This window comes from Amphibalanus amphitrite, unplaced genomic scaffold, assembly GCF_019059575.1.
Source record: "Amphibalanus amphitrite isolate SeventyFive unplaced genomic scaffold, NRLGWU_Aamphi_draft 001469F_arrow, whole genome shotgun sequence".
Lineage (NCBI taxonomy): Eukaryota > Metazoa > Arthropoda > Thecostraca > Balanomorpha > Balanidae > Amphibalanus > Amphibalanus amphitrite.
In genome coordinates, this window is record NW_024882962.1 from 93,253 (window position 1) to 119,177 (window position 25,925).

General features: G+C 46.7%; 1 protein-coding gene across 4 annotated transcripts; it reads left to right on the plus strand.

Annotated features, from left to right (window-relative positions):
• Positions 1-7: 7 nt before the first annotated feature.
• LOC122373263 (annexin-B12-like) lies at positions 8-25,237 on the plus strand. 4 transcript variants are annotated; one of them, XM_043351161.1, is made up of 10 exons: positions 8-182; positions 2,500-2,610; positions 9,251-10,162; positions 13,745-13,921; positions 14,239-14,443; positions 14,826-14,905; positions 15,168-15,240; positions 16,047-16,220; positions 16,692-16,873; positions 23,705-25,237. In XM_043351161.1, exons 2-10 carry the CDS (start codon positions 2,521-2,523, stop codon positions 23,759-23,761), a joined length of 1,950 nt encoding a protein of 649 aa, XP_043207096.1. In that variant the 5' UTR covers positions 8-182; positions 2,500-2,520; the 3' UTR covers positions 23,762-25,237. The 4 variants fall into 4 exon arrangements, with proteins under 4 accessions (XP_043207096.1, XP_043207095.1, XP_043207097.1 ...); XM_043351160.1 differs by having other exon boundaries at positions 27-396; XM_043351162.1 differs by lacking the exon at positions 9,251-10,162 and having other exon boundaries at positions 28-182.
• The last annotated feature ends 688 nt before the right edge of the window (positions 25,238-25,925 follow it).

The following is a 25,925-nucleotide window of genomic DNA, read 5'->3' on the forward strand; positions in this document are numbered from 1 at the left end:
TTATTTTGGTTTCCGTCAGGGCCAGTTTCGTACACTGTTGCTGAGTTGCTGCTCGAGACTTGGACGGCCATCGGTGGGTACCCGGTGATTGTTTTTAGCGCGGAAGTGCGACACTACGAGCTTCCGGCAAAATGGAGTGAACAAGCACCTTCGGTTCTTTTTGCAGTCTCAAATACAGCCAGGTATGTCAGTTCGGCCGTCGGCGGCAGCGCCCTCTCTACCGAGCGTCCGTTGACACGTAGTGCCTTTGCTTGCTTGTTTATCTTGGCTATCAATCAGCATGCTCGTGATTCCCGTTATCATGTCGTGCCTCGTGATTGTGGTAGCCATCGGAAGTGTTGAAGATTGGTGCAGAAACGAACGAGATTTTTGTGCCACCCTGCCTCTAATCCCGCCGTAAGTATGTAAAGCTCGCATCTCTAGACTCTCGAGGACCGGTATTTGCGCTATCAGCTGACTAGGGGGAGGGTGCGGGGAAGGCGTCAGGTCGGCAGGGTAGGGGGGCGGGGCCCGGGGCCGGCTAGCGCCGTCTGGCTTCATACTAGCAAGTCTGTGGCTCGTAGTCGTGTCTGTCTGATAGCATTCAAGCCCGAAATGGCTGGTTTGTATGACATACTCGCAAATTGCAATGGTGGAATAAACTTTCTTTTCTATGTAATTGTTACAATATATTAGTGCCCGATGCCCGATAAGGAGGCATGAGGGTGCAACGACGTATTACCGACGATTCCTCTGTTTTGATTTCATTAGAAGGCACTAGACAATCGGCCTATTTCAGGGACCTTCCCCAATCGCGTGCCTGGGTGCGCCTCTGGACTCCGCACGACCGCACCACCCCTGTTTATCACGGTTCGCGAGGCCACCTGTGCATATACGACGTTGATGCGGGTACCAGCGGGTGCCAGGAGCGGGCTCCCATGCCCCAGCACTGAGGGTCAGGACTGTCAGGACACTGGGTCAGGTATGGCTCCATAGTCGATGGGTTTTCGATGACTCTGACTCCGACTCTGGTCTCCAAAAACCGACTCCAACTCCGGACATAAATGTCGATTCTGACTGACTCCGATTTCGACTCCGCAGCCCTGCAAGGTCTTCGGAGTCGATGGATTTTCAGTGACTCCGACTCCAACTCCGGTTCCGGTTTCTAAAAGCGATTGACTCCGACTCCGGACAGAAATGCTGACTCCGATCGATTCCGACTCTGACTCCGACTCTCATGCCAGCACTGCGGGTCAGTGGTCACATAGCATAGGAGACTGAAGCTGTGACTGACCGGTGAATTTGTAAACAGCCAACGCGGCAGCAACAAGACGGCAGTGATATCGCATCGGCCTGACCTTATAGACGTGAGACTAAATGAAATAAACATTTAGTGCAGCGAGGAGCCACTCGGGCACTTTCTTGGCTGCACTACCCCTTCAGCTCCTACTGACCTTGCAGCAATGGCAGCGGTTCCCGTGGTGGCCAATGTGAAGAGAAGCAAGCGGCCAGAAGCGCCACGCCAAAGGATTAAAGTTTGCCGACGCCCGTGTTGTCACCTGGGGCTAAGTCAACTTTTTAAGCATTGTGTTAAAGCATTGGGAAAGCAAGTGGACCCAGTATTACGGTGAAGTGAATTGGCCCTTGACTCATCAAATGGTGTGGTCTGCAACCCACTCATCCTATTACAGAGCCCTACACTACAAAATAATCACATTTACAGCTGTCTCAAACAAGCTCCTTTACAAAATGGGTATAACGGAAACAAACTTATGCGAAAGGTGTAGAGAAGCTCCAGAAACTTTGAGACACAATTATTGGATGTGTGAATCTGTTACAAACTTTTGGAGGCAAATCGAGAACTGGATGAATCTTCAGTTATACGTGAACACCCAAGGGTGAAACTTAATGAACAAAACGTAATGCTGGGACTGAAGGATTCTGGCCAACTTTGGAACCATGCAATCATCGTCGGCAAATATGTAATTCAGCGTGGGAAAATTATAAACATTACCTATCGCATTTTATCGCCAGAATGCACGCAGATTTCAGAACAGAGCGATTGGCAGCCTCAATGGTCGGTACCTTTACAAAATTCGAGAAGAAATGGGGACCGGGGACCATTGGTCCGGTTCTTCGGACAGGGCCACGGCAGTAGCGTTTGAGTGACGTAAACCTTAGAGGCGACTTGTTAGGCACTGAAAGTGAGTTTGTGCACAGGCTTGATGCGTGATAACTGTCTGAATTGAATAGTGTTACTGTATGGATCGTGCTTCGTGCTGTGGTGTTATCGTGAATAAAAATCAGTCATATGAAAAAGTCAACTTTTTAAGTGCCCTATGACAGCATAACGTTGGGTGTTTTGAGTGCTTTTGATGTACGCTTATGTTTTTTATGTACGTCTTATGTTTTTTTATGTTTTTTATCTCGTAGATATTTTATTTACCCTTGTCTCTTCCCTGCAGGCGGCACAACTCCCTTGATTTCCACCGTCTGAAGTGTCCTTTCTATTTCTGCCAGGAGCGGGATCCGGTATCCAGGATGAGTCACAACCCGTACGGACCCGGGGGTGGATACCAGCAGTATCCGGCCCCCGGTCAGTCCGGGTATCCGGGAGCCCCGCCGAATACGGTACGTGTGTCATACGGGATCCCGGGGGAACTGAGGATTCATGGTTAAACGTGATGACGGTGTGTGATGGTTGACCAGGTGATACGAGGATCTTGCGTGATCGGCCGAGAGTTAAGCCGCGTTCCCACTACGACCGTTCAACATCGTAAAGTAAAATAACGGGAGAAAACTGGCAAGATCGGCAAAATCACAGCATGCATTTTTACGATCTCTGCCGGTGGTGGTGGGAACCGGGTATTTGACACGTGTTTTCGGGTGGAGGCATTTGTAAGGTTTTGAAAGTTTGCTCCCCATGTTGGTCGGTTGGTGAGGTCGCCAAAAAGTTGAACAGTGTTGAACTTTTTGAACGTTCTTGAAGGTTTGTGCAGATATTAAATGACACTAATAAGCATTTTTAGGCAGTGCATAGAGCAGGAAGCCCTTTTTGGGAAGTTTCTTGATATTCAAAGTGAGAAGACAAGCAGCAAGGCATGAAAGGTGGTGCATTTTTGCGGATAAAAGCTACATAGCTCTAATTATATACATAGATGTAGTCGAGCGCTAAGTGGCGATGAATAACGCGTTAGGCGGCACGGGCGGACATCGATAGCAGCGCCTCTATCGGTCACTAGGGAAAGCTTGGCTGTAGGCGACGAAATACCACGGACGTATAATTAAACTGGACCCGCAACCACCTCCATTCAGGTGAAGCCGACAAGGCGCCATTTTACGTTGCCAAAAACCCGTGCTCTGAAAGGTCATCGAACCATTACAATTGGAATTGCGTCTAAACGGATGATCGGATCGAGATGCTGGTGGTACCGTTCGATGGGTAATGCTTTGAGGCAGGTGATGATGCATGTCACAGGTCATTCGGTGTCAAGTGGCGCGTGCCACGTGCCGACAAAGTCGGGAAGGGCAAAAACCTTTAAGCGACGCTCCAAATTAAACGGTGCGCGGCACAGGTGCCAAATTCACAGGTCACATGTCCCGGTGTTTGACCATTAACATATGGTATGCTCGGCAGCAGGGGGTGCGGAATGCACGCGCCAGGGGCGAAAAACATGTTTTGAGGATGCATCCTCCGATTCCGGAAAACCTTGACCCAGGCACACCAAATTTGGCACACTGACACTGCTGGACACGCGCTTTAAGGTGCTGTACAAATAGGCGTGCTTGGGTACACGGTGCACGTGCTGTGCACGTGCAAACCTTTTGATGTTGCACTCTGTGTCACATATACGGGCAGAGCGGGTAGCGCGAGCAAGCTCAAAGTGCCAAATTTACACAGGCCACCCAGAATGCATTCCAGCATAGTTATTGAGCATATCTATCTCTTGGTGGACCCCAAAGGTGCGCTCTGCACGTGCAAAAAATTATCCGCGCGGGGCGGTGGGGATGCTTGGACACCCCATGTAGGTTTATGTAAATATCTCGAAAACGGCGTTGTGGAGCGCCACCGTTTTTAGCACACCCTTTCATGAATCTTTTTCACACATGCTGCATAACTTTCAGACCCAGGTCACTCAAGGTTAGGTCACCAGGTTACGTCCAAGTGGCCTTACCTTAGGAAAAGTTATAATGCCCGTCACAGCTACACAGACTGAACAATCGGTCTAAAACGTTGGCGGCGATTACTAAGAGCACCATATAGGTATGCGTAAAGTATCTTATCCATAGTTAAGTATCAATTATCCATATTAAAGTAGCTTATCCATAGTAGGTGTGAACCACCAATGATGGCGTCGTAACATGTTACGAAGGCACTAAAACTATAACTTCTTAAATGTTAAACTGAATGCTAAATTCGAAATCAGCTCCAAAAACTGTCCCAGAAACGTGTAAAACTCGAAAAGGTGAACAAAGGTCAGTAAAGGTCAGTGACCTTGACCTTATTTTCACGTGACCTTGACACCCACCATATTGCATGTGACCAACATCATATCACATGTTTGAACGCTTGAAACCACGAAAAGACAGCAAACGCGCTGCTAGTGCGCGCCGACGTACGCCGAATCACGATTCCGGCCAAACATGGTCTCGTAATAATAACTTAATATCAGATGCTGATTTACCGCTACTCAGTCAAGTTAGAGCCATTTCTTCTTGGCCGCGGTCACCGGTCCAGGCCACCACATAATCGTATTGCACCGCGCTTGCTCAATGCTCAGTTCGTATTGTAAAAGCACTGCGGCACAGCATAGATGCAGGCGCTCTGCTACTGCCATCTATGGGTGAAAGATGAAGATAATGGTTATTGCGGTACAGTATCACTACAGGCGCAAACAACGTGGAAACAAAGATGCCTATGCTGGGCTATCGGGCGATGGTAGCGTAAATTTGCGTTGCTGGGTAGCTAAAAGTTTTGGAGCCCGAATTTGACAAAAGAAATGGTTCAAGTAGTATTGTCTTTTATCTCGACCTTCTCCTTGTTGATAGATAGCCAAATATTAAAAGACATAGGTTACATTTGCAGTCGGGCACAGCCCATCATCAGATGTATATTGTTCCAAAAAAAAAAATATTCCAATACTACTTAAATATTATGCTCCTTGCCAAAGCACTTAGAGATATAAAAGAAATGGTTCGCCGTTTTAAAGACCGTATCAAACAATCTGCGGTTACTCTCAATTCTTGCTTTGAGATAACTGGTGATTTGTTTATCAAACTGTGGTACTTACAAGCTATTACCAGCACATAACGAACTTCAGGCGACACCGCTCGTCTATGTTTTGTGTCCTTTGCCTCACGTGAGGGTGATGGGAACCTACTGGAGTAGGCAAAAGTGATATCATCATCATTTTCAAATGGATCAGCACCTAAAATGGTGAGCCGACCAGGGGGACCGACGAACGTTGTTGTTGTCATCATCGACCATAGGTGGCCATCGACCATCGACCATAGGCCAACGTTTTAGACCGATTGTTCAGTCTGTGTAGCTATGACGGGCATTATAACTTTTCCTAAGGTAAGGCCACTTGGACGTAACCTGGTGACCTAACCTTGAGTGACCTGGGTCTGAAAGTTATGCAGCATGTGTGAAAAAGATTCATGAAAGGGTGTGCTAAAAACGGTGGCGCTCCACAACGCCGTTTTCGAGATATTTACATAAACCTACATGGGGTGTCCAAGCATCCCCACCGCCCCGCGCGGATAATTTTTTGCACGTGCAGAGCGCACCTTTGGGGTCCACCAAGAGATAGATATGCTCAATAACTATGCTGGAATGCATTCTGGGTGGCCTGTGTAAATTTGGCACTTTGAGCTTGCTCGCGCTACCCGCTCTGCCCGTATATGTGACACAGATTGCAACATCAAAAGGTTTGCACGTGCACAGCACGTGCATCGTGTACCCCAGCACATCTATTTGCACAGCGCCTTAAAGCGCTCGTCCAGTAGTGTCAGTGTGCCAAATTTGGTGTGCCTAGGTCAAGGTTTTCCGGAATCGGAGGATGCATCCTCAAAACATGTTTTTCGCCCCTGGCGCGTGCATTCCGCACCCCCTGCTGCCGAGCATACCATATGGTAATGGTCAAACACCGGGACATGTGACCTGTGAATTTGGCACCTGTGCCGTCCACCGTTTAATTTGGAGCGTCGCTTAAAGGTTTTTGCCCTTCCCGACTTTGTCGGCACGTGGCACGCGCCACGTGACACTGAATGACCTGTGTCATGCATCATCACCTGCCTCAAAGCATTACCCATCGAACGGTACCACCAGCATCTCGATCCGATCATCCGTTTAGACGCAATTCCAATTGTAATGGTTCGATGGCCTTTCAGAGCACGGGTTTTTGGCAACGTAAAATGGCGCCTTGTCGGCTTCACTATCTTCCATAGGAGGTCCATTGGGATCGTCAGTCCAGTTTATTTATACGTCCGTGCGAAATACCGGCTGAGTTGTCACACGTTGAATAGGTTTATAGCCATCCGTCTTGTGAAAAAGTTGAACTTTTGCCTTTAATATTTCTACAGGCAATTTTAGAAGTGTCTTCACATGGATTACAAAACCGTTTAGATTATTGTATTCACTTCAAGCCTTCCCTATTGTTCTTGATGATGCGGGAACTATTTCTAATTAGTGTTTCTAGCTTAGTAAAAGAACATACTGTGCAAACGATGAAAAAAGCATAAATGGAAGATTTTAAATGCAATTTTCTCTAACAATTAATGGTAAATTCTCTACATATCAAGGAAAATGTGCATGCTAACTGATAATTTAAAGTTCTTGGGGCCAGTTGTTTTCTTCTTTTCTTACGTCGCCCCAATGGCCGCGAATACACTTGTGATAACGCCTATCGGTAACTTTTCGGCAGGTTTACCGTAGGTCTAGTGCAATTTATTCATTTACCTACCATCAGCGCGCTCTTCTGAAACTAAAGGCAGAGTTTCCGACAATCATGGCCACCGGCGTCGTCGCTCATTTATGATCTCAAGCGGCCGGCGACTCCTCGTTCACGGTTCAACACACACAGCTTCCGCCGTCGGATCTTCACCGAGGGCCTCATCCGAGGCTCAAACGATCACAGTGTCTTCTGGATCAAGGCCATCTGGACCGCGCCATGTGATTGGGACGACCACATGCGAAGCATGTGATTGTCATTGGGCTGCCTGGTCCTTGTTATGCACATGATATTATAATTGCATTTATACAATTCTAGCATCGCCTAACGAGATGGCGTGGTCACATGACGATGGTGACATGAGGTGACACTGCTGTAAGCTGAATGCCGGCTTCGTATACTTGTACTCGTATACCTAAATCGCTGAACCTGTGTTGGCAAATTCAGCTGCATTGCAGCCTGCTTCAAATTGCTAAATGTTTTATCGAGGATTGCGATAATAAACTAGCTGTTAAGAAATCATCGAAGCTTGCAATTTATCGGTTACAGCTTCCATTCACAGCAAAACCACATGAGTTATATCAACTGCACACATTTTCTCTTCAAAAGTCAATAGATTGTCGTTATCACAGCTGTGAATGCTTTTCGCTGGCATTGTTGAAATATTTTTCAATGCTCGCGTATCTAATAAAACACGCAAATAAATTTAAAAGGTTTTCTAATTTCATCATTAATTGAGTTGCATGGGATCTTTTACCACGTCAAATACTTATATTCGGATTTTTTTTACAATAGCTTACTGTGCCGATCCCTCCTTCATCATCGCTCCTCTCAGCTGGCTTTGTCCAAGCCGTTTGCCGATGTCTCACGATGTTTCCCCATCTTGCCCCGTATACCAGATCTAGGGAAGTGTTCAACTTTTTTTAGAAAAGTCTCTAGATCAACGATCTCGTCCGTTTCCTCCCGTTGTTGCAATTTACGATGTTGAACGGTCGTAGTGGGAACGCGGCCTAATGGGTGATACGTTCTGCTTGGATGTTGAAGGAGTTACCGGTTATAGGATACATGGGCACCCATTGCCGATGTTGAACATAGGCAATCCGACGATGAACGAGAACATAGGTTGTTCTTGTTCTGATGTAGGGTTACATGGCAGTGTGAGGATATTTGGATAACACGGAAAAAATGTTTAATATGAGTGACTGTGGACTGCCGTTTGTCGTGAGGTGATCTTTCAGGTCCGCGAATTGTGAAACCTTCCTGGTTCTATTTGCCTATATGTCGCTGCCGTGAGAAAATATCTGTTGGTAGTTTCGTGTGCATGTTTTGAACACTAGGAATTTTTAATGTGGACTTTCTCCTCGAAGCTGGTTAGTTCGTTGAAGCTTTCGATAACTTTACAGGGTGAGCCATAAAGATTTACCCATCGATAAATTCACTTTATTTCCAAACGGGTTAGCGTAGGTATGCCATCTTTTGCATATATGTCGCAAATTTGTCTCCAATCCTGACAGTGTAGCTCATTTTGTATATGCTCGCCCACTGTCTCTGCTACGCTCCTGAAATGCGAGGTCGTCTTAACGCACATCCGCCGCTCCTGAAATTCAGGAATCACCACTGGGTGTTGGCTGCTGAACACTCCTTGGTCTAAAGAATGCTGGGCACAATTTATCCCCGACTTCAGCCCCACGGGCTTCGCAAACTGAAATATCCTGAAAACCCGACTCTACCGAGTCCCTGAAACACCGCAAATGACATACGGCGCAGCATTGTTATAGCATGGGTGATCGAAGAAAATAAGTGAAAAGACGGCGCGGCGACCGTGTGCCATAGTGCTCTTGCGTCTTGGGCGCGTAACATAAGAAGAATGCAAGCATACAGAAAACAGACTACATTTATTATTTAGGAGATGACGTTGTTATATGTATGTAAAAGGTGACATAGCTATGTCAGCGCGCCTTGAAACAAAGTTAAATTTTCGATGGGTAAATCTTTATGGCTCACTGTATATATCTATCTTTACTTTAATACCCTTTCAGAGTGAGGTGAAGGATTGATACGACTTCTCAGTTTTTATGACACGACTGTTGACGGAGACATGCAAATGCATATCGAGATTGCCAACCCACTAACGAACTTTGTGAAGGAAGTCTATTTATTTTAAGCTTTTCTATATTTTGACTTCCACAATTTGCCTTTACGTTGAATGATTTTAGTTTCCGAATGTTGTTTGCGTCTTGCGCTTAGATTTATTTACGTTATGAAATCTATACTCGATTGCCAGGATGGTCAATTTTTGTTATTGTTTTGATCGACAGGGTAATCCGTATCCGGGAAATCCAGGGTATCCGGGATATCCGGCCCCGGGCGGTGCGCCGGGATATCCTAGCCAGCCGGCGGGATATCCGCCACAACAGCCAGGCTATCCAGGTCAAGGAGGTGGATATCCAGGTCAAGGCAGCGGATACCCTGGCCAAGGCAGCGGATATCCTGGCCAAGGTGGCGGGTATCCTGGCCAAGGGAGTGGATATCCTGGTCAAGGATCTGGCTATCCTGGACAACAACCAGCGGCTGGTGGATATCCTGGTCAACAACCAGCGGCAGGTGGATATCCTCAGCCTGGATATCCACCTCAAGGAGGAGGAAATCCTCCACAGCAACCGAGCGTTCCAGGTCAGGGGCCTGGCTATCCGAATCCGCAGCCTGGATATCCAAGTCCACAGCCTGGATTTCCAGCCCCTGGAGGCGGATATCCTCCAGCACCTTCAAGTGGAAATCCGAGCCAGCCGGGTGGATATCCAAGTCAACCTGGCGGACAACCAAGCCAGCCTGGCGGATATCCAAGTCAACCAGGCGGACAACCAAACCAGCCAGGGGGTTATCCAGGTCAGCCAGGTGGATATCCAAGTCAACCAGGCGGACAACCAAGCCAGCCAGGGGGTTATCCAGGTCAGCCAGGTGGATATCCAAGTCAACCAGGAGCACAACCAAGCCAGCCAGGGGGTTATCCAGGTCAGCCAGGTGGATACCCAAGTCAACCAGGTGGATACCCAAGTCAGCCAGGTGGATACCCAAGTCAGCCGGGTGGATATCCAAGTCAGCCAGGCGGATATCCGGGTCTAGGCACCAACTATCCCCTTCAGGGAGCGAATGTCAGCCCGCAGCTGGGATCATCCAGGGGTGGAAAAGGAGATCCATACCACTCCAGCAACACAAACTACCTGGATAAGGTCAGTCTAATATAAGGTAGGGACTCGGCGGACATTTGTGTGTAAAATTTGAAATATGTTTTTGTTAATATGCTCCACTTGTTATTTTTCCCTTTTACTTTTGGTAGGTACCAATCCTTGCTCAACTAAACCTAATCTATTATAAATTTGTTTGCACGTTGCACGCAACGATATTGATATCAGTATAGTGTATATATCATACGTGCACTGGCGGATCCAAGGGGATGGGCATTTGGGGCTAATGCCCCCTGGCAGCGACCGGAATCGATGAAACTTAAGTGTGTTGGCTAGAATAGAAAGAAAATTTAGCAACTTTCAAGAGGAAAAGCTTAAAAAGCTTGAAAGTCTCCTGATGCACAACAGCAGATATGTGCACAGTGCATGGATCTGAGTGATTGATCTATGATCTCAGTGGATCTCGAAGAAGCAAACTGCAGGTTAGGATCAATGATCCCACCGGGTCCGGTGTGATAGTTAAATTTAATCTGGATCTATGATCTCATGGGATCTGACGATAAACCAAGAGCGTGGACCTATGATGAGTGGATTCCACCATGCACAATATTTGAAACCAGGTTTCCAAGTGTTGCTATGTCAATAATTGTGCCACAAAACTATGTATTATGATGTGCAATCACATAAAATCTCTTTGTGAGATTTTATGCACTTTATCAACTTAGCACTTAGCAATGCACTTTTTATCAACTTAGAAATGAGTGACTTTCTGTGATTTCTAAGTTGATAAAAAGTAAATGAGGATCTATGATCCCGACGGATCCGAGATCAGGATCCGTGGGATCAGATCTCAGATCCATTTTCTCGGATCTACGCACATATCTGTACAGCAGTGCGTAAGAAATCCGAATTCCGAATCCGATGCTTTTTTCCTCGAATTTTGAGGGAAGTTGTCGGGGGTATGCGGCCTATGCCCCTCGCAGTGTCCGAAACAGCCTTTTTGGATCCGCCTATGCATACTTGCCTTATTAATATATTAGGTACTAGGGGCCTACTGCCCTGACCTCACACGGCCACCTTCACGTTTCTAACTCCTGACGTTATGCCAAGCCCACGTCTTGCCTATGACATCACCTTGCATGACGTCATTTGCACACGACTACGCGCTACTGCGCTGTCGGGCCGCGTCCAATGCCAGAGTCTGGCTCGACCAAAGCCAGAGCCCGTTCACTCGCTTCTGCGAATTGGCATCTGCGCCGCCGACGGGGCTGGGTGCGCTGGAGAGAGTTGGTACTCGGTAACGCTGTGAAGTGGGGCTCTGTAAGGTGACAAGGCACCGTGATAGTGATAAAAGTCCGACCCCAGCGGGATTCGATCCTCCGATTATGGCACAGGTTAGTGTGTGTGATATCAGGACCCAGTGGGTGCGATGGAACCTAGAGGCCGGCTGGAGCAAGCCACGCCCTCTGAGCGCGAGCGACGCTCGGCCGGCCGGGCGGCCGGCCGGCTGGAGGAGGGGAGGGAGGAGGTGCAGCAGCTGACTGCAGACTGGTTTTTGTTGGCCCGCCCCTGCCCCACCCGCCCCTCCCTGCGACGTCCATGAGTCCTCCATTTGGACCGCGGCCAGAATACTGTCATCCCACTCATGGGGTAGGACGCTGGATACAAGGGATGGATGCGAGGGGAGTGGCCTCGATGCTATTTTTGTTGTCTTGCATAACGTTGTGGTAGGGTTGGGAATGTAGTGGGTACGGCTTATAATTAGGGAAGGGTGAGATACAAGACTTGTGGGCGCAAACTGCAGATTCCGAAAGTGTCAAGTTCTTAGATTGTGTTACCGATGACATTTGCCCAAGATTGACATTGGCCTTGGATTGGATTTACCTTCGCCTTCGTAGCATTATGATGTCTCAGGGTCTCTGGGTACTTCTGGGCTCCTGATTCTGACCGTTTTCTGATGCCCCTGGCCTTTTGTCTCCTAGCCTTTTGGCTTGGCCTGCTTACTGCTGCCTTGTCCGGGTCCTTATGGTGGATGGTTAGCTGTGGAAACGTATCTTAGCGTTTCTGTTCTATTCTATGCTATTCACCTCGTTTGTAGTTTTGCTTTGAGATGCGCTTTTCGTAGACTGAGCTTTTGCGACTGGAATCGAATTCACTTATGTTTATGTATGTTGTGCGATTTATGAAGTCATGTGTAAACGTATTCCACATTTAGTTGGTATTGGAATGTTTAGCCCTTGGGACAAAATTGCCGGTCCCGTAGCTCAGTTGGTAGAGCGTTGGACTCCGCGTGGTGAGAGCACGCGTTCCCGGTTACAACAGTCCGGGTTCGAAGCGCGACGGGCGCTTGACATTTATGGGCCTCCTGACTGGTCTTGGATATCAAATTGTTATTGTTGTAAAGGCTTCTCCCCGACAACAATACGCCGGGTACTGCCGACGGACTTTGTATGGTCCGACCCGGAAGAGGTTTGCTTGCAAAACAAACATCTACCTATAAAAGTTTACTCTGTAAGCTGTTCTTCGATGCCTTGTCCAGCCGGCTGTTCTCCACCCCTTCATACGCTAGACTTTCCGTTCGCCGATCCAATACATAGCCCTCAGCCCTGGTCCGTTCCACTAAGCGCTAGTGTAGTCCCTTACCAATGGCGACGCTACAACCCCCTTGTTTACCCTACCAGAGCTGCCGTTTAGCAATACCAATTCACACTTAAGCTGCGCATCTGGTTGACCGATGACATTTCCAAAAATATATGTAATATTTATTTCTTATTGAGGCTTCAGCATTTATTGAGGAAAAGGTCATTCAAAGTTGAACTGATGACATTTAAACCACATCCTGGTGCTTGATCGGCTGGCGTCAGTGATCGTACATCAACAGCAATGACGTCACGCTTAATGTGTTGTTAAGGACTGGCGCACGAATGCCGGTTGTGGATAAGGTCCTGTTTTGACCGCGACTGCTGACGTAGGCGGGGTGTGTTGCAGTGAAAATCGCCTCAGTACGAGTGAAATTGCGCATTGGTTACTAGTAATTTCTGACCTCATAATCGGCTGAGCGATCAAATCCTTCTTGTCACATCCGCCCCGGGATATGGAAGGACAGAGTTATTTCATCTTCAAACTGAAACCCGGTTATTACCTTGATAGGTGTTCTTATTTTAGCTTTTTAAGTAGATTCAAGCCTTTGTGATGCTGTGATCGAGGCCAAGCCTGAAGTTATGCATGCAACTTCTTTGAGCACTTCCGAATCGCTTATTCATAATTTACTGTGTATATTTCTTCAGTCTGGACACTCGGCCTTCAGCAGAGGGGAGAAAATCTCCTGGATCACATTCAGTGAAACTGACTGTTCTGAATGAATTAATTAGGCATCTATTAACGAAGTTTACTGCGCCATGTTCCAATGTTGGCGCACGTATACTACATATAGCCCTCCCCGAATCAACTCCACGCCTATCTACCTACCAACAGTTTTTTTCTCCTTTTTTATTTTTATTAGTCATTTAGTTATTTGTTTATTACTCCTGAGCGGCTGTTAAACTTCCTACATGTGTATTGTGTTATGTGTATTATTGCTGATCATTCGCCGAATATCTGTAAATCTGAATCCGGTTCCTGTTTCAGACCCACGGCACCATCCGGCCAGCGGCCGGGTTCGATGCCGCTGAAGATGCCAGCAAACTTCGCAAGGCGATGAAGGGTTTCGGTACCAACGAGCAGGCCATCATTGATGTGCTGTGTAAGAGAAGTAACGCCCAGCGGCAGCAGATCATGATTGCCTACAAGTCGGGCTATGGACGGGTAAGGAGGGATCTGGAAGGGAGAGGGGATATGAAGGGACGGGTGGGGAGAGGGGATAGAAGAGGGAAATGTATGTCTGGTGATGAGAGGATGGTGTACTGAAATTAGCCAAAGGGGTGAAGGAATGAGATGCGTGAGAATGCAGTGCAGCGAGAATGCAGTAATGAGTCGGAGATGCGATGAACGGATTGTGAACTATGTGGATGTGGTGAACGGTAGTCACTAGTCTTACCTCAAATATGTTACCCCTCATTTTAAACCATTTCGACATCTAATCACACCATGACGCTCCCCTCCCCGCCTCCCACCACTAACAGGACCTGCTGAAGGACCTGAAGTCGGAGCTGGGCGGCGACTTCGAGGACGTGATCCTGGCGATGATGATGCCGCCGTACGAGTTTCTGGCGCAGCAGCTACACTCGGCGATGTCGGGCGCGGGGACGGACGAAGATACCCTGTTTGAGACGCTCTGTACACACACCAACGCAGAGATTAACGGCATCAAGGCGGCGTATGCTAACAGTGAGATACAGGGGCAACTGGAGAAAGAGAATAACTACATTACTTGGGGCAAATATGATTGTATTATTGATGTGTAGCAGAGACGATACTACTTAAAGTTTGTACAAATTCTACATCGCAAGAGCATAGCCTTATCAGTACCATTTCAGCTATGAATAGTTATTTTTTTTGTGGCTGATGTTCCTTGTTATCTCATTCATGTTATTTTACATTCTATAGAATGGCAGATAAATTGACATTCCTAAGATGAGCCAGCATCTTTATAATTTTCAATACATTTCACAGGTGTTTGCAATGCATTGCTTCCTTTGAAGACACCTGTTATTTGTACTAAAAAAAGATCTGGCTTTTGACTTCTGACACAATGTATTTCTCTTTTCAGTGTACGGCAAATCGTTGGAGGATTCCGTGAGGAAAGAATCCAGTCATAATTTCAAATTGCTGCTTACCGCCCTACTTCAGGTTAGACCATTTACCAAGGAGTATTTGTGTTTTGAAAAGTTGTATTTATGTACATACAGTGACATATGTTGCAACGCATAAATTTATTGATCTTTGAGAAAACGCTGTCTGTATTTTCGGCAACAGTTAAACTTGCTGCCCTTTTCAGAGTCACCTGGGATGCCTTATTTTTACGATCATCTGACGCGTGACACGCGTTATCGTCCATCTGTTGCATGCTGTTACCCACCGTTTTTGCACGCTTCTACTGTTTCTTTTTCAGGCGAACCGCGACGAATCCAACCAGGTTGATAAGGCCAAGGCAGCAAACCAGGCTATGGCTCTCTACAAGGCTGGTAAGCACTGCCTGATATCATAAGCGTATTTTAAGGAGGAAACTGCTGGTGGCGAGTGACTGACAAGTATATGTACCTGTCGGACAAGCAAAACTAAACGGATCATAGTGAAGGAAAAACTTACCGAGTTTTTATTTCTGCGTAAATCAATTTAGTACCTACTCTTTTTTTTGCCTATTGACAATTGTTTATTTATTTCAATACATTGGTTTGAAATGACACGACGCATCAGGAAACTTTGTTTACGAAAAGGCCACTTGTTTAAAAACAATGATGGTAGAAAAAAATTAGCGCGTTATTTTGTAGCTTTACAAAAGAAATACTATGGAGGGCACATGAAAGCACCGCTATAATGTATTATAATGTATTCTACATAGTCTCCACTCCAACATTCATCACACATTCTCTGTAACGCTCACCGCTGGATACCTGGCCTCAGAAGCGGTTAATTTAGTACCTACATACTCATCACGGCAGGGCACGGACTCTTCATCTCGCTTTCCAGCGCACCATGTTGCCATAATAGGTACAAGCATCGCCTCTTTGCTGGACTTTATCCCCTTGCATTCTCTATGCTTTCACTTCGAAGCTCAAACTCTGTTCTTACTTACGCTATAAATCCCTCAATCACGCTCCACTTTGCTTTCATTTTCTGCTCCCTAGCTCACGTTCTGACTCCTTAACTCTACATGGGTCACACCTAGTTTTGGCTCCCTAGCTCACACGATGACTCTAATTCACTTTCAGCTCCAAAACTCACTCTGACTCCCTTCCCTGACTCAAACTCCTCTGTCTCGCTCTCCCAGGTGAAAAGAAGACCGGCACGGACGAGGAAGCCTTCACCGTGATCGTCGCCACGCAGAGCCCCGCCCAGCTTCATGCCATAATGGCAGAGTACGAGAATATATCCAAGAAGACTCTGTTGGATGCTGTAAAGTCGGAGACAAGTGGCGATTACCGTCAGGCGCTGCTGGCTGTCTGTAAGTGACCTGTGCATATGGTGAAGAGAGGAAATCCTGTTGGCCTTAGTGAGGGTTTTTTATTGGGGGATTTAGAACGGAATCGGGCTGTTGTCTTCTTGGCGATCTTGTGTGGTCTTGGGGCGAAAGGGTTTGATATGAGGGTCGGGGCCGAAGGGATTTCACTGCAGGTCGTTTTGTGCGCATCTGGAAAGAAGTTTGTTGGGAGATGTACAATACAAAGAAGGGTTTGAATTCGATTCATAAAAAGCAAGAATAGTGTGGTCAATTTTTCGTTCGTTTATTAACTCTTTCTTTCGTGCATTTGCTAGATAAGGAAGCAGGTAGCTTCAGATGGTGGATGCGGTACTCGCCCATTCCTCATTTGTGTAACTATGCATTCGTTCATTCGTTCGTTCATTCATTCATATTCTACTTAGCGACCGTCAGACCGCCTCGCCAGCTACCCCCCCCCCCCTCCTCTACCAACAGTGAAGAGTTCGCTAAACCGCCCGGCCTACTACGCGGAGCGTATCAAGGATACTATGAGCGGAGCGGGCACCCGCGATTCGGACCTGATTCGTCTGATCGTGTCCCGGTCAGAGTACGACCTGGCCAACATTAAACAGGAGTACCTGCGGAGATACGGCCATGCCATGGAAAAGGATATTTCGGTAAGTGAGGGAGAGCAAGGATGGGTGATGTTGATAACTGTAATGGGGTCCAGTTGTGGGAAAGGATGCTGTATTACAAAGTGGGAACAGTGTATTGTTTGTTTATTAGGGCTTACGGGCGCGTCGACTGCGGTGGTCATTTTGCGTCCCTTCAAATGAAACCAGTGTAACAGTAACAGTGTAAATGACAGTGTAAATGACACTGTGGGAACAGTGTAAATGAAACCAGTATAACGCCTTTTGGGGCGACTAACGGAGCGAGCGAGAGGGTGGGCCTTGCACGTGCGAAATTGCGAGGGGGTACCTCCAACTGACTTGTGCACGGCACCCTACTAACTGGTCTCTAGCGATGTGCCAAATTTGGGCACAATCGGCCCAGCCGTTCTCGAGATCTGGAAGCGGCACCCTGCACGTGCGCACGTGCAAAATGGGTCCCAAATGACTTGTGCACGGCACCCTACTAACCGGTCCCTAACCGTGTACCAAATTTGAGCGCAATCGGTCCAGCCGTTCCCGAGATCTGGAAACGACCCCTGCACGTGCGCACGTGCAGCAGCACCCCAACTCTGGCACATGTATATGCAGTGCCTAGTGGGTGCCTACCTACATGCCAACTTTCAGCGCAATCGGCCAAGTAGTTACCGAGATATTGCAACAATTACAAAACTGACACCTCTTCGTTTTGCACGTGGCACGTGCATAAGGGGTCACCCACATGCATCGGGAATAGTCCAATACTTGGTAGAAGGAATGAAGCTACCCTACAAAAATTACCGCGTGTAAATCGGTCAAGTGGTTGCTGAGATATAAGCCTCGCAAAAGCGTCCGCACGGCCGGCCGGCCGGCCGGCCGGCCGCTCATACTCAGAAATTTCCGTTAATCTAAGGAAAGACTACGCTCGCTTCGCTCGCTCCGTAACCAGTAATTTCAGAACAGTACCAGGTACTTCATTCAAAAAGAAACTTATCCGGTAACCGAAATATCTGCTTTTTCCCCCAACGGTTTCATTCCTTCTAGCACAGCGTACAGTAGGTCTATTAAAAAAGTCCCCAGCACCAGTGGGCGCTGCCGTCGCTGAGCCGAACCCCCGTCTGCCTGTTCCATATCGCGCCGGTCTCAGGTCAGGTAGGGTCAGCGGGACCGCTCGGTCCGGCCCGCGGGCGGTGGACGGGCGGCCGGTAACGCTTTCGGCCAGCCAGCTGTAGACTCCAACAAACGGGACGGCCACCGCTCAGCGCAGCGAAACCGGTGTTAAAGAATGGCAGCAGATGTTCATGTTGTTGTTGTTGTTGAAGAGTTAGGGCGCGCGGCAGATGTTCATGGCCACAATGATTATGAGATAGTCATTGTTAGCCTGTGCCCCACAGGAATGCCTAGACTCTCACGCCCTCACGTTGGAGGGGAAATGGGGATTGAGCATCATTCTTATAACTCAGCTTTGGGCATTTAAGTGGTATTCGAAGTAGCGTCAAAAGTAGCAAAAAGAAGAAAAAATACTTCAGCCAATTTTGGATCGGGTCATAGCCAGAGGTCATGTCACTTAAGGTCATCGATGGTAAAATTTTGCTTGGACAGGGTGCGTTGCGCGCACCGGTGCATTGGGTTTCCAATTTCCATGGAAACATCAACAGACCCGGAAGCTCGCAACGAGCGTGGAGCCGAATTCATATCAATCGCCGCAACAATGCAGCAGCGCAGCGCAGCGTGCAGCAGCGCGGGGCCGTGAAACACCGCCCAGCGCTATCCAAATGTCAGGGCAATCCAACCCACGTGATGGGCTCGGCCCCAGCGGAGCATGAGGTCCAGGACTCCCACCCAGGCCCCCTGTCTCCCCCTAATTCCTATCATCCCTCCCACTCTGAAATCGACCGAAAGAGCCTAACCTAACACAACAATCAGCTCGTTTACCGCTATGTCTGAATAATATTGTCAGATTTAATCAAGGTCAACGGCTTAGCATGTAAATAACAACAACTGCCACCATCGGTATTATGAGAAAACCAATTGCTTTTCCACAAACACTTAAAAGTTTTTAGCTTAAAACTTGCATGAAATTAATTTTACCAGCCTCTTGTTCCTCTTATCAAAACGCTTTGAATGAATCAAAAGTTGATCTTTAAAGGTCATTTGAAAAAAGTTGGCCTATGTTCAAAGACATGACCTAACCTGAAATGGTCATAATGCATAGCAGGATATTAGATCCGTTCCGTATCGTGGAACTTTACAAACACTTCAGATGATTTCATAACTTAAGCATGTCTACCAAAAATAATTATTACATGGCTCATATGTATTGCTGGGTGTGTGAACATGCTTTCGAGTATGTTGAACGCAACTGATATGTTCTGTTGGCCACAATTTCTATATTTAATTTATCCTCCCGGATTTCATATTTTTGTTAATGACACCTTGACGATGTCGAGAAAAAACGCTTAGGGGATTTAACAGCCTGCGATACATTCAGTATAAGGAAGGTTCAAGGGTGCTAGATTCCTTCCGTCCTCGCTATCCTCAGGAAAAACCAATCCGCATCGCCCCTAGTCTTCATGCTTCCCTCTCTGGACTGGAGGTCACCCCACCAGCCAACCTGTAGTTGATGTCGGATCCATTCCAGGACACATAATCCTCTTCGGGTGACCGTTTGGGAGACGGCTGGACCGTCCCGACAGGCCAATCGTCCCACGGGAACAGTCTCGCTTCCGCAGATCACTGTCGCTGGCTCGCACAACCCAATTACTGCACCAGAGCATAGTTATGTCATAGCTCTGCAAGGGCCTTTTCAGACCGAAAAAGATGGCCCCCAACAAAACAAACAATTTTCTCATTCAGTATTGCATCCCATCAAGCACCACATGTTGTCAGAGTGTTTATTATGCGTTCCGTCCAATAAAACGTAGTTCAATTTTCTCCCATTCCTTTCTGTCAACAATGTCAAACATGCAAAGTAAACGTTTCAAATACATATACTGTTGCCTTAAAATCGCTGAAAGTTCTGAAGCGATCGGTTAGTCGGTGTATTTAGATATGATGAGCACAGGAACTTTCCTTGAGGTAAGGTCACTTGACGTGACCTGGTGTTATGACCTTGAATTGAAAGACTTGGGCGGGAAAAAATGGGTCATTTGAAATCTAAAAATGCTAGATTTTAACAATAATTACAAACACTATCCCGGCCAAATAGTGAGTGAGAAGGGAGTGATTTCCCGACCCCATGTTTATTGTTTAGCTCCTATAATTGAGCTAGCTGCTAGAGCCTCGCGGAAAAAAAAACGAGCGCTTGCGTCGTTACGTGACGCAGCGACTGGTACCCCATTTTACAATATCAGTGACCTCTTAGGGCAGGTCAAGGGCCCCAAGGCATTTGATCGGTTTTTGGTAAATAACTAAACGCATTATCGTCATTTCGATACAATCGTGTTTTCTGTTCTCAGACGCGTCGATTTATATGCTTTTTGTTTAGGTGAAGCAATTTAGGATGTTTACCTCAGGTCATGTCACGTAAGGGCAACGCAGGTCACGAAGCTGTTGAAATGTTGCATAACATTTGATTCGGCAAGTCTTGCAAAGTCCATTGATGGCTGTCCCGACTGGCTAGCTCATTTTGATCGGGAGTTATTGACGAAACACTCCTATGACCCTGGTGACGTCATAAATGATGTCACGCAAGGTGAACAATACAAAAGTGAAGCATTAGACCTTGCAAAGAATGTATGAAGTCACGGTTTCATGTGCTTGAGATATAGTTTCAGATCATTTCAGACGCCAAATTAACACTTTCCATAATTCCCCATTATGCTTATATGACACTAAGTGCATTGCGGGTTGCATCATTTTATAACTGACAACCGTGCAGAGGTTTACTTAACCCGCGCACCGACGGGGGGGCGGATATCCGCCCCCCCCTGAGGTTTTTCGCGAATAGCGGGAAAACCGCGGCGCGTAGCGCCGCGAAATTTTGTATGACTATTCCCTCATCAATTTTACACATGGTGTGCAAGTTTGAACCTCCTACCTTTCAAGGTCAGGTCACCAGGTCACTTTGAATGACCCAACCTCAAGTCACTTTTTTGCAACTTTGTCACCGTGCCAGAGCTACAGTAGATGTCGGAGGCCTTTGAAAGTCGCAGGATGTTATTAGGTCATTAGTAGCTACAATTTGTATATCTCGGAATTTTGATATCGGTGACCTAAGGTCAGGTCGATTTCGCGACCTCCCCATTATAAGTCAATGGGGGAAAAATCAACTCCCTGTTTTTACCACTAAAACGGGTCAGAATGGCCCCATATACCATACATGACTTCATATACGATCAACCTTCACTACCTTGAGGTCTGTTTTGCTGTTGGGCAGCTGTGAGGTCATGTGACGTCATCAAAGGTCACCAAAGGTTTTTGGCCAATAACTCCGTACAGGAACAAGATACAGACGCGTGGATGGTCTCATTGTGTTCAGCTCGTAAAGACGCATCGAATGATATACATGATGACCTCGAGGTCACGTGACCTGAGGTCAACCTTTGACCTTGACCTTTCGAGGTCAACATATATATCATTCGATGCGGATTGACGAGAGGATCACGATGCTGCCCTTAGTTTGTTCCTATCTTGACTAATTCGAAAGTTATTCGAGAAAAACTCTCTCCATATTCAGCGCCGCCATTTTGACTTTTTCGACCCCTGTGACGTCATCTTTGACCTGACCTGAAAATGACCTTAGTAAAAATTGTAGATCTTGACCGTGCGTATCCGATGCCGTTTACCGCTTGTCGCTATCTTGCTTCGTTCTCGAGATCTCAGGGGGGGGGGTGGTCATCCGCCCCCCCCCCCCCCGTCGGTGCGAAGTTGGCGCAGACCCCCGTCGGTGCGCGGGTTAAGACGTCATAGTTAAGTGACCTGGCCTGAAAACGTGGTTGATGTCAAGTGATCCGGCTTGAATGAAATGTAAGGCATGTGAAATGCCAGCCTTCTATCATCAGTGTGCTTTGAGCTACCGCCAAAAAAAAAAAAATACATGGTGGTGGCATCCAACCCTTCTTTTCGGCCGGCGAGGGTCAAACCTCGCTTCGAATCATTGCAGATAATGGCGACGTTTCCATGGCACAAGCTAAGCCTATTTTGAAAAAAAAATGGATTTGCTCCATCATAGCATTTAGGCATAATTTAACCCTCGCATGTGTGCGGCGTTTGCCAGCTTCTAATGTGTAGGGGGGGTCGGTTGGACCCCCCCTTGCCGTTTGGCCCCTGATCGAGCTAGAGCTTCGCGGAAAAAACGAGCGTGTTGCCCGTGACGAGAGGAAGCCGATGATGCCCAATTTTAAGGTCCTAGGTCATTGGTTGACCTTCCAGGTCAGGTCAATGACCCAAAGTCGGGAAAATCGGGACCTGTTAGAAAGTCGTAAAGTGTGGCTGCCAAGGGGTTTTTCGGGGTGCTGATCACGAATATCGTGTTAGTTTTGATCACAGATGATGTCTTGTAGCATTTAGACCAGGTCGGGTCAGGTCAGGTCAGGTCAACCAGTAGGCATCGTGACGGGTATTCGTAGTACGTGTCAACCGCCTCTGACAGCTTCGTAACATGTTACGAAGTCACCAAAACTACTTCGTAAATGTTCAAATGGTTGCTAAATTCGAATTCAGCTCCAAAAACTAGCCTAGAAACATGTAAAACTCGAAAAAGTGAACCGAGGTCACCCGAGGTCACCAAAGGTCAATGACCTGACCTGACCTTCAGGTGACCTTGACACACACGGGAGTAACATCAAATCACATGTTTGAACGTTTGAAACCACGAAAAGCTTGCAAACACGCGGCTAGTGCGAGCCGACATACGCGAAATCGCGATTCCGGCCAAACATGGTCTCGGAAAAGAGGTCACAGGTCAAAGGTCAATTGGGTCAGGGTCATGAAATTTTCAGGGTAGGTGTAAAATTGATCAATGCGAGGGTACTGAAAGTTTCGTCGCGATCGGCCGCTTTTTACGCGAGTTATTCGCGAAAAACCATGGGGGGGGGGGGTCCATCCGACCCCCCCCCCTACACATGCGAGGGTTAAAACTGTAAATATAGGATTTGGTGCTAGCTAAAACCATAAATACGCTCATTTTTTGCATAAGGTAAATAGTTTCCCAGAAAACTGCACGTGAAATTTCGCTAAATCGATTTAGACGTGTCATGGAAACGTAGTGAATGATGCGACCGAAAACAAAGCATTTATCTGTGTCTAGAACGGCCGCTGACTTGTTGGACAAGATCCCCAATCTTAATTCGCTAGATGGGAATAAAATACTTGGTATGTGATACATATAGTTATACCCCTCGATTTGCCCTTGCGCTAAGTCTTTTTAATCATCACTGTCGCTTTTTTATCCGAGACGATGTCGCCGCTAAACGGGTTGTTTTGTTTGCTTGCTTGCGTTGAATGGCCATTACGGATTATTGAAGGATTATGATAAAATAGGAATGGGGCAAGGGAGGCTATGCACTGCATGTGTTTAATTTAGATCACAAAGGCATCATTTCCGGCATCGTGCAGAGTCATTATCTTCCCTCCTCTGCACTGCGGCATCTCAGCGCCCCACACACGGCGTCCTCACTCCACGGCCGGCCGCCGCCAACTGACCCACTCGCCGGGCGCCGCGACCTGACCCGTGTCGCTGCCGCGGCCTGCGCAATAGAGTCGGGGCTGGAATCCGGGGGTTCGGCCGGCCGGCCGCCTCTGGAGCGGGGGACTTTTTTAGTAGACCTACTGTACGTCTGCAGCAAGTCGTAATTTGGTTATGTTTGCCCTAATTCATACCCTGATATTTATAACGCTCGTTCCCAACCTTTCCAGGGAGAGACTTCCGGCGACTACAAAAGGGCGCTGGTGATGTTAGTGGAAGGCAACTGAGAGCTGAGCCCGTCAAGGATCCGGTCTCCTTCCGTACTCCACTGCGTGCGGTGACGTCACAAAATATATTCGACGCAGCTTATTGTGACAACCTTATGCCGCTTGATCAGCGCATCAATGTCTATCCAATCTATAAAATGATGTATGAAAAAAATGAAAGAATCGATGGGATATGTCTGATTCTGAAGATAAGCCGCGCAAAACAGTGTTTTGTCGTGTTGATACGTTAAATTTGCTGATTTGTTCATTTTATACGATTAAAAAACTATGATTGCATCAATGCTAAGGCCATAAATCTAGTAAAAGCCTGCTCGTTTTTCCGGTGCTTTGAAAATCTGGTGGTCTGGTGATACTGATTAGTATGGTTTTTGGAAGCGATAAGGAGTGGTTATATGTAATTGGCTGGAGCGATACTAGTAGTGCTTAAAGGGACCCTCCCACCTTAACATTAGATTTGAGTTGAGATAGCCAAAATGGGGTCCCTGGCTCACAATTACCGGTTTCGGCACTCACAACATCGAGAAATGCCTTAAATCGGAAATATTGAATTTCAAAATTGCAGCATTTTGATTCAGAGGGGCTAATGCTTAGGAATACCCCTCTGAATGTGTGACGTCAGCGCAAATATCTAACGATTTTTAAATGTTTGACTAAAACGTTTTGTAGCACGCGGTGGTATATGCTATTTGCGCGCAACATCTGCCGCAAACGCCGCACTTCTAAAATAAAGTCGCTAGAAACAGCGGAGATCCCAAAAAAATAAACAAAAGTAAAAGTCTAATATCTTGAAAACGGGTGAATATTTTTCGGTGAAATTTGGTATATATTCGTTTTCGCTCTTTCTGAACCGAGTGACATCACTTTCATGCCAATTCATAAACTTTTTTGAAGGTGGGAGGGTCCCTTTAAGAATTGCGTCCGTATTTGTTTGAAAATGGGAAAAAGTTGTTGCTTTTCCGTGTTCAAGTCCAGAGCATGTTTATGTGTCCAAGGCGAACGCGTGGATGTTGCAATCGATCGTGAATATTTTTCTCTTTTTTTTTTCTTAGAAGTAACTAATTTGCTTTTGTTTCAAATGAGATGCGTGTTTCAAAAAGATCATGTCCACCGTCTACCGTCTAGTCCCATTGATTTTGATGGCGGGTCGCTTCTTCGTTGAAGGTGAATAAATTGTGGTATTCGTTTAGCGCCTGCGGCGAAATGCAAAGTTCCCCTTGAAGTTAGATTCGTTGCTTTGGCGTCATGAGTTCTCTCTCTAGGCAGTCTTATGCTCCAACTTATTACAAAAGAAAACGACCAATTTTCCAGTGCAAGCTGTTCGACTTTCTCACAATAGCCGTAACGAATCCAATGCCTCGGAATGTTTTGCATTTCTCGTTATTCAGTGCCTGTGACAGCTTGCCGGATAATTGTATGCTTTTAACAGCAGTGCCAATAAACGTGGCTATTTTCGGACAATAAAAGGTGCCACTACAATATTGATGTTGTACTTTAGCCTTCTGTCTGCAAAAGCCTCGATAGGCGTTATCACAAGTGTATTCGCGGCCATTGGGGCGACGTAAGAAAAGAAGAAAACAACTGGCCCCAAGAACTTTAAATTATCAGTTAGCATGCATCTTTTCCTTGATCTGTAAAGAATTACCATTAATTGCTAAAGAAAATTGCATTTAAAATCTTCCATCTATGCTTTTTTCATCGTTTGCACAATATGTTCTTTTATTAAGCTAGAAATACTAATTAGAAATAGTTCCTGCATCATCAAGAACAATAGGGAAGGCTTGAAGTGAATACAATAATCTAAACGGTGTTGTAATCTATGTGAAGACACTTCTAAAATTGCCTGTAGAAATATTGAAGGCAAAAGTTCAACTTTTTCACAAGACGGATGTCTATAAACCTATTCAACGTGTGACAACTCAGCCGGTATTTCGTCGCCTACAGCCCAGCTTTCCCTATTGACCGATAGAGGCGCTGCTATCGATGTCCGCCCGTGCCGCCTAACGTAATTTCAAGGACCCCTCTGTCTGCAAAAGCTTAACTTCAAGGACCCTTCTGCCTGCAAAAGTTAACTTCAAGGACAGACCTTCGACCTATTTTAGTTCCGTCTATTGCACTGTCTGTAAGTCTGCAATATTTATTGATTGATAAAACATTCATTCGCTGA

Excerpts from the sequence above, each read along its gene's own strand:
- LOC122373263 (XM_043351161.1), top strand. The coding sequence starts at position 2,521 with ATGAGTCACAACCCGTACGGACCCGGGGGTGGATACCAGCAGTATCCG. Across the intron at positions 10,163-13,744 it reads ACACAAACTACCTGGATAAG|ACCCACGGCACCATCCGGCC; the intron begins GTCAGTCTAATA and ends TTCCTGTTTCAG. Across the intron at positions 13,922-14,238 it reads ACAAGTCGGGCTATGGACGG|GACCTGCTGAAGGACCTGAA; the intron begins GTAAGGAGGGAT and ends CACCACTAACAG.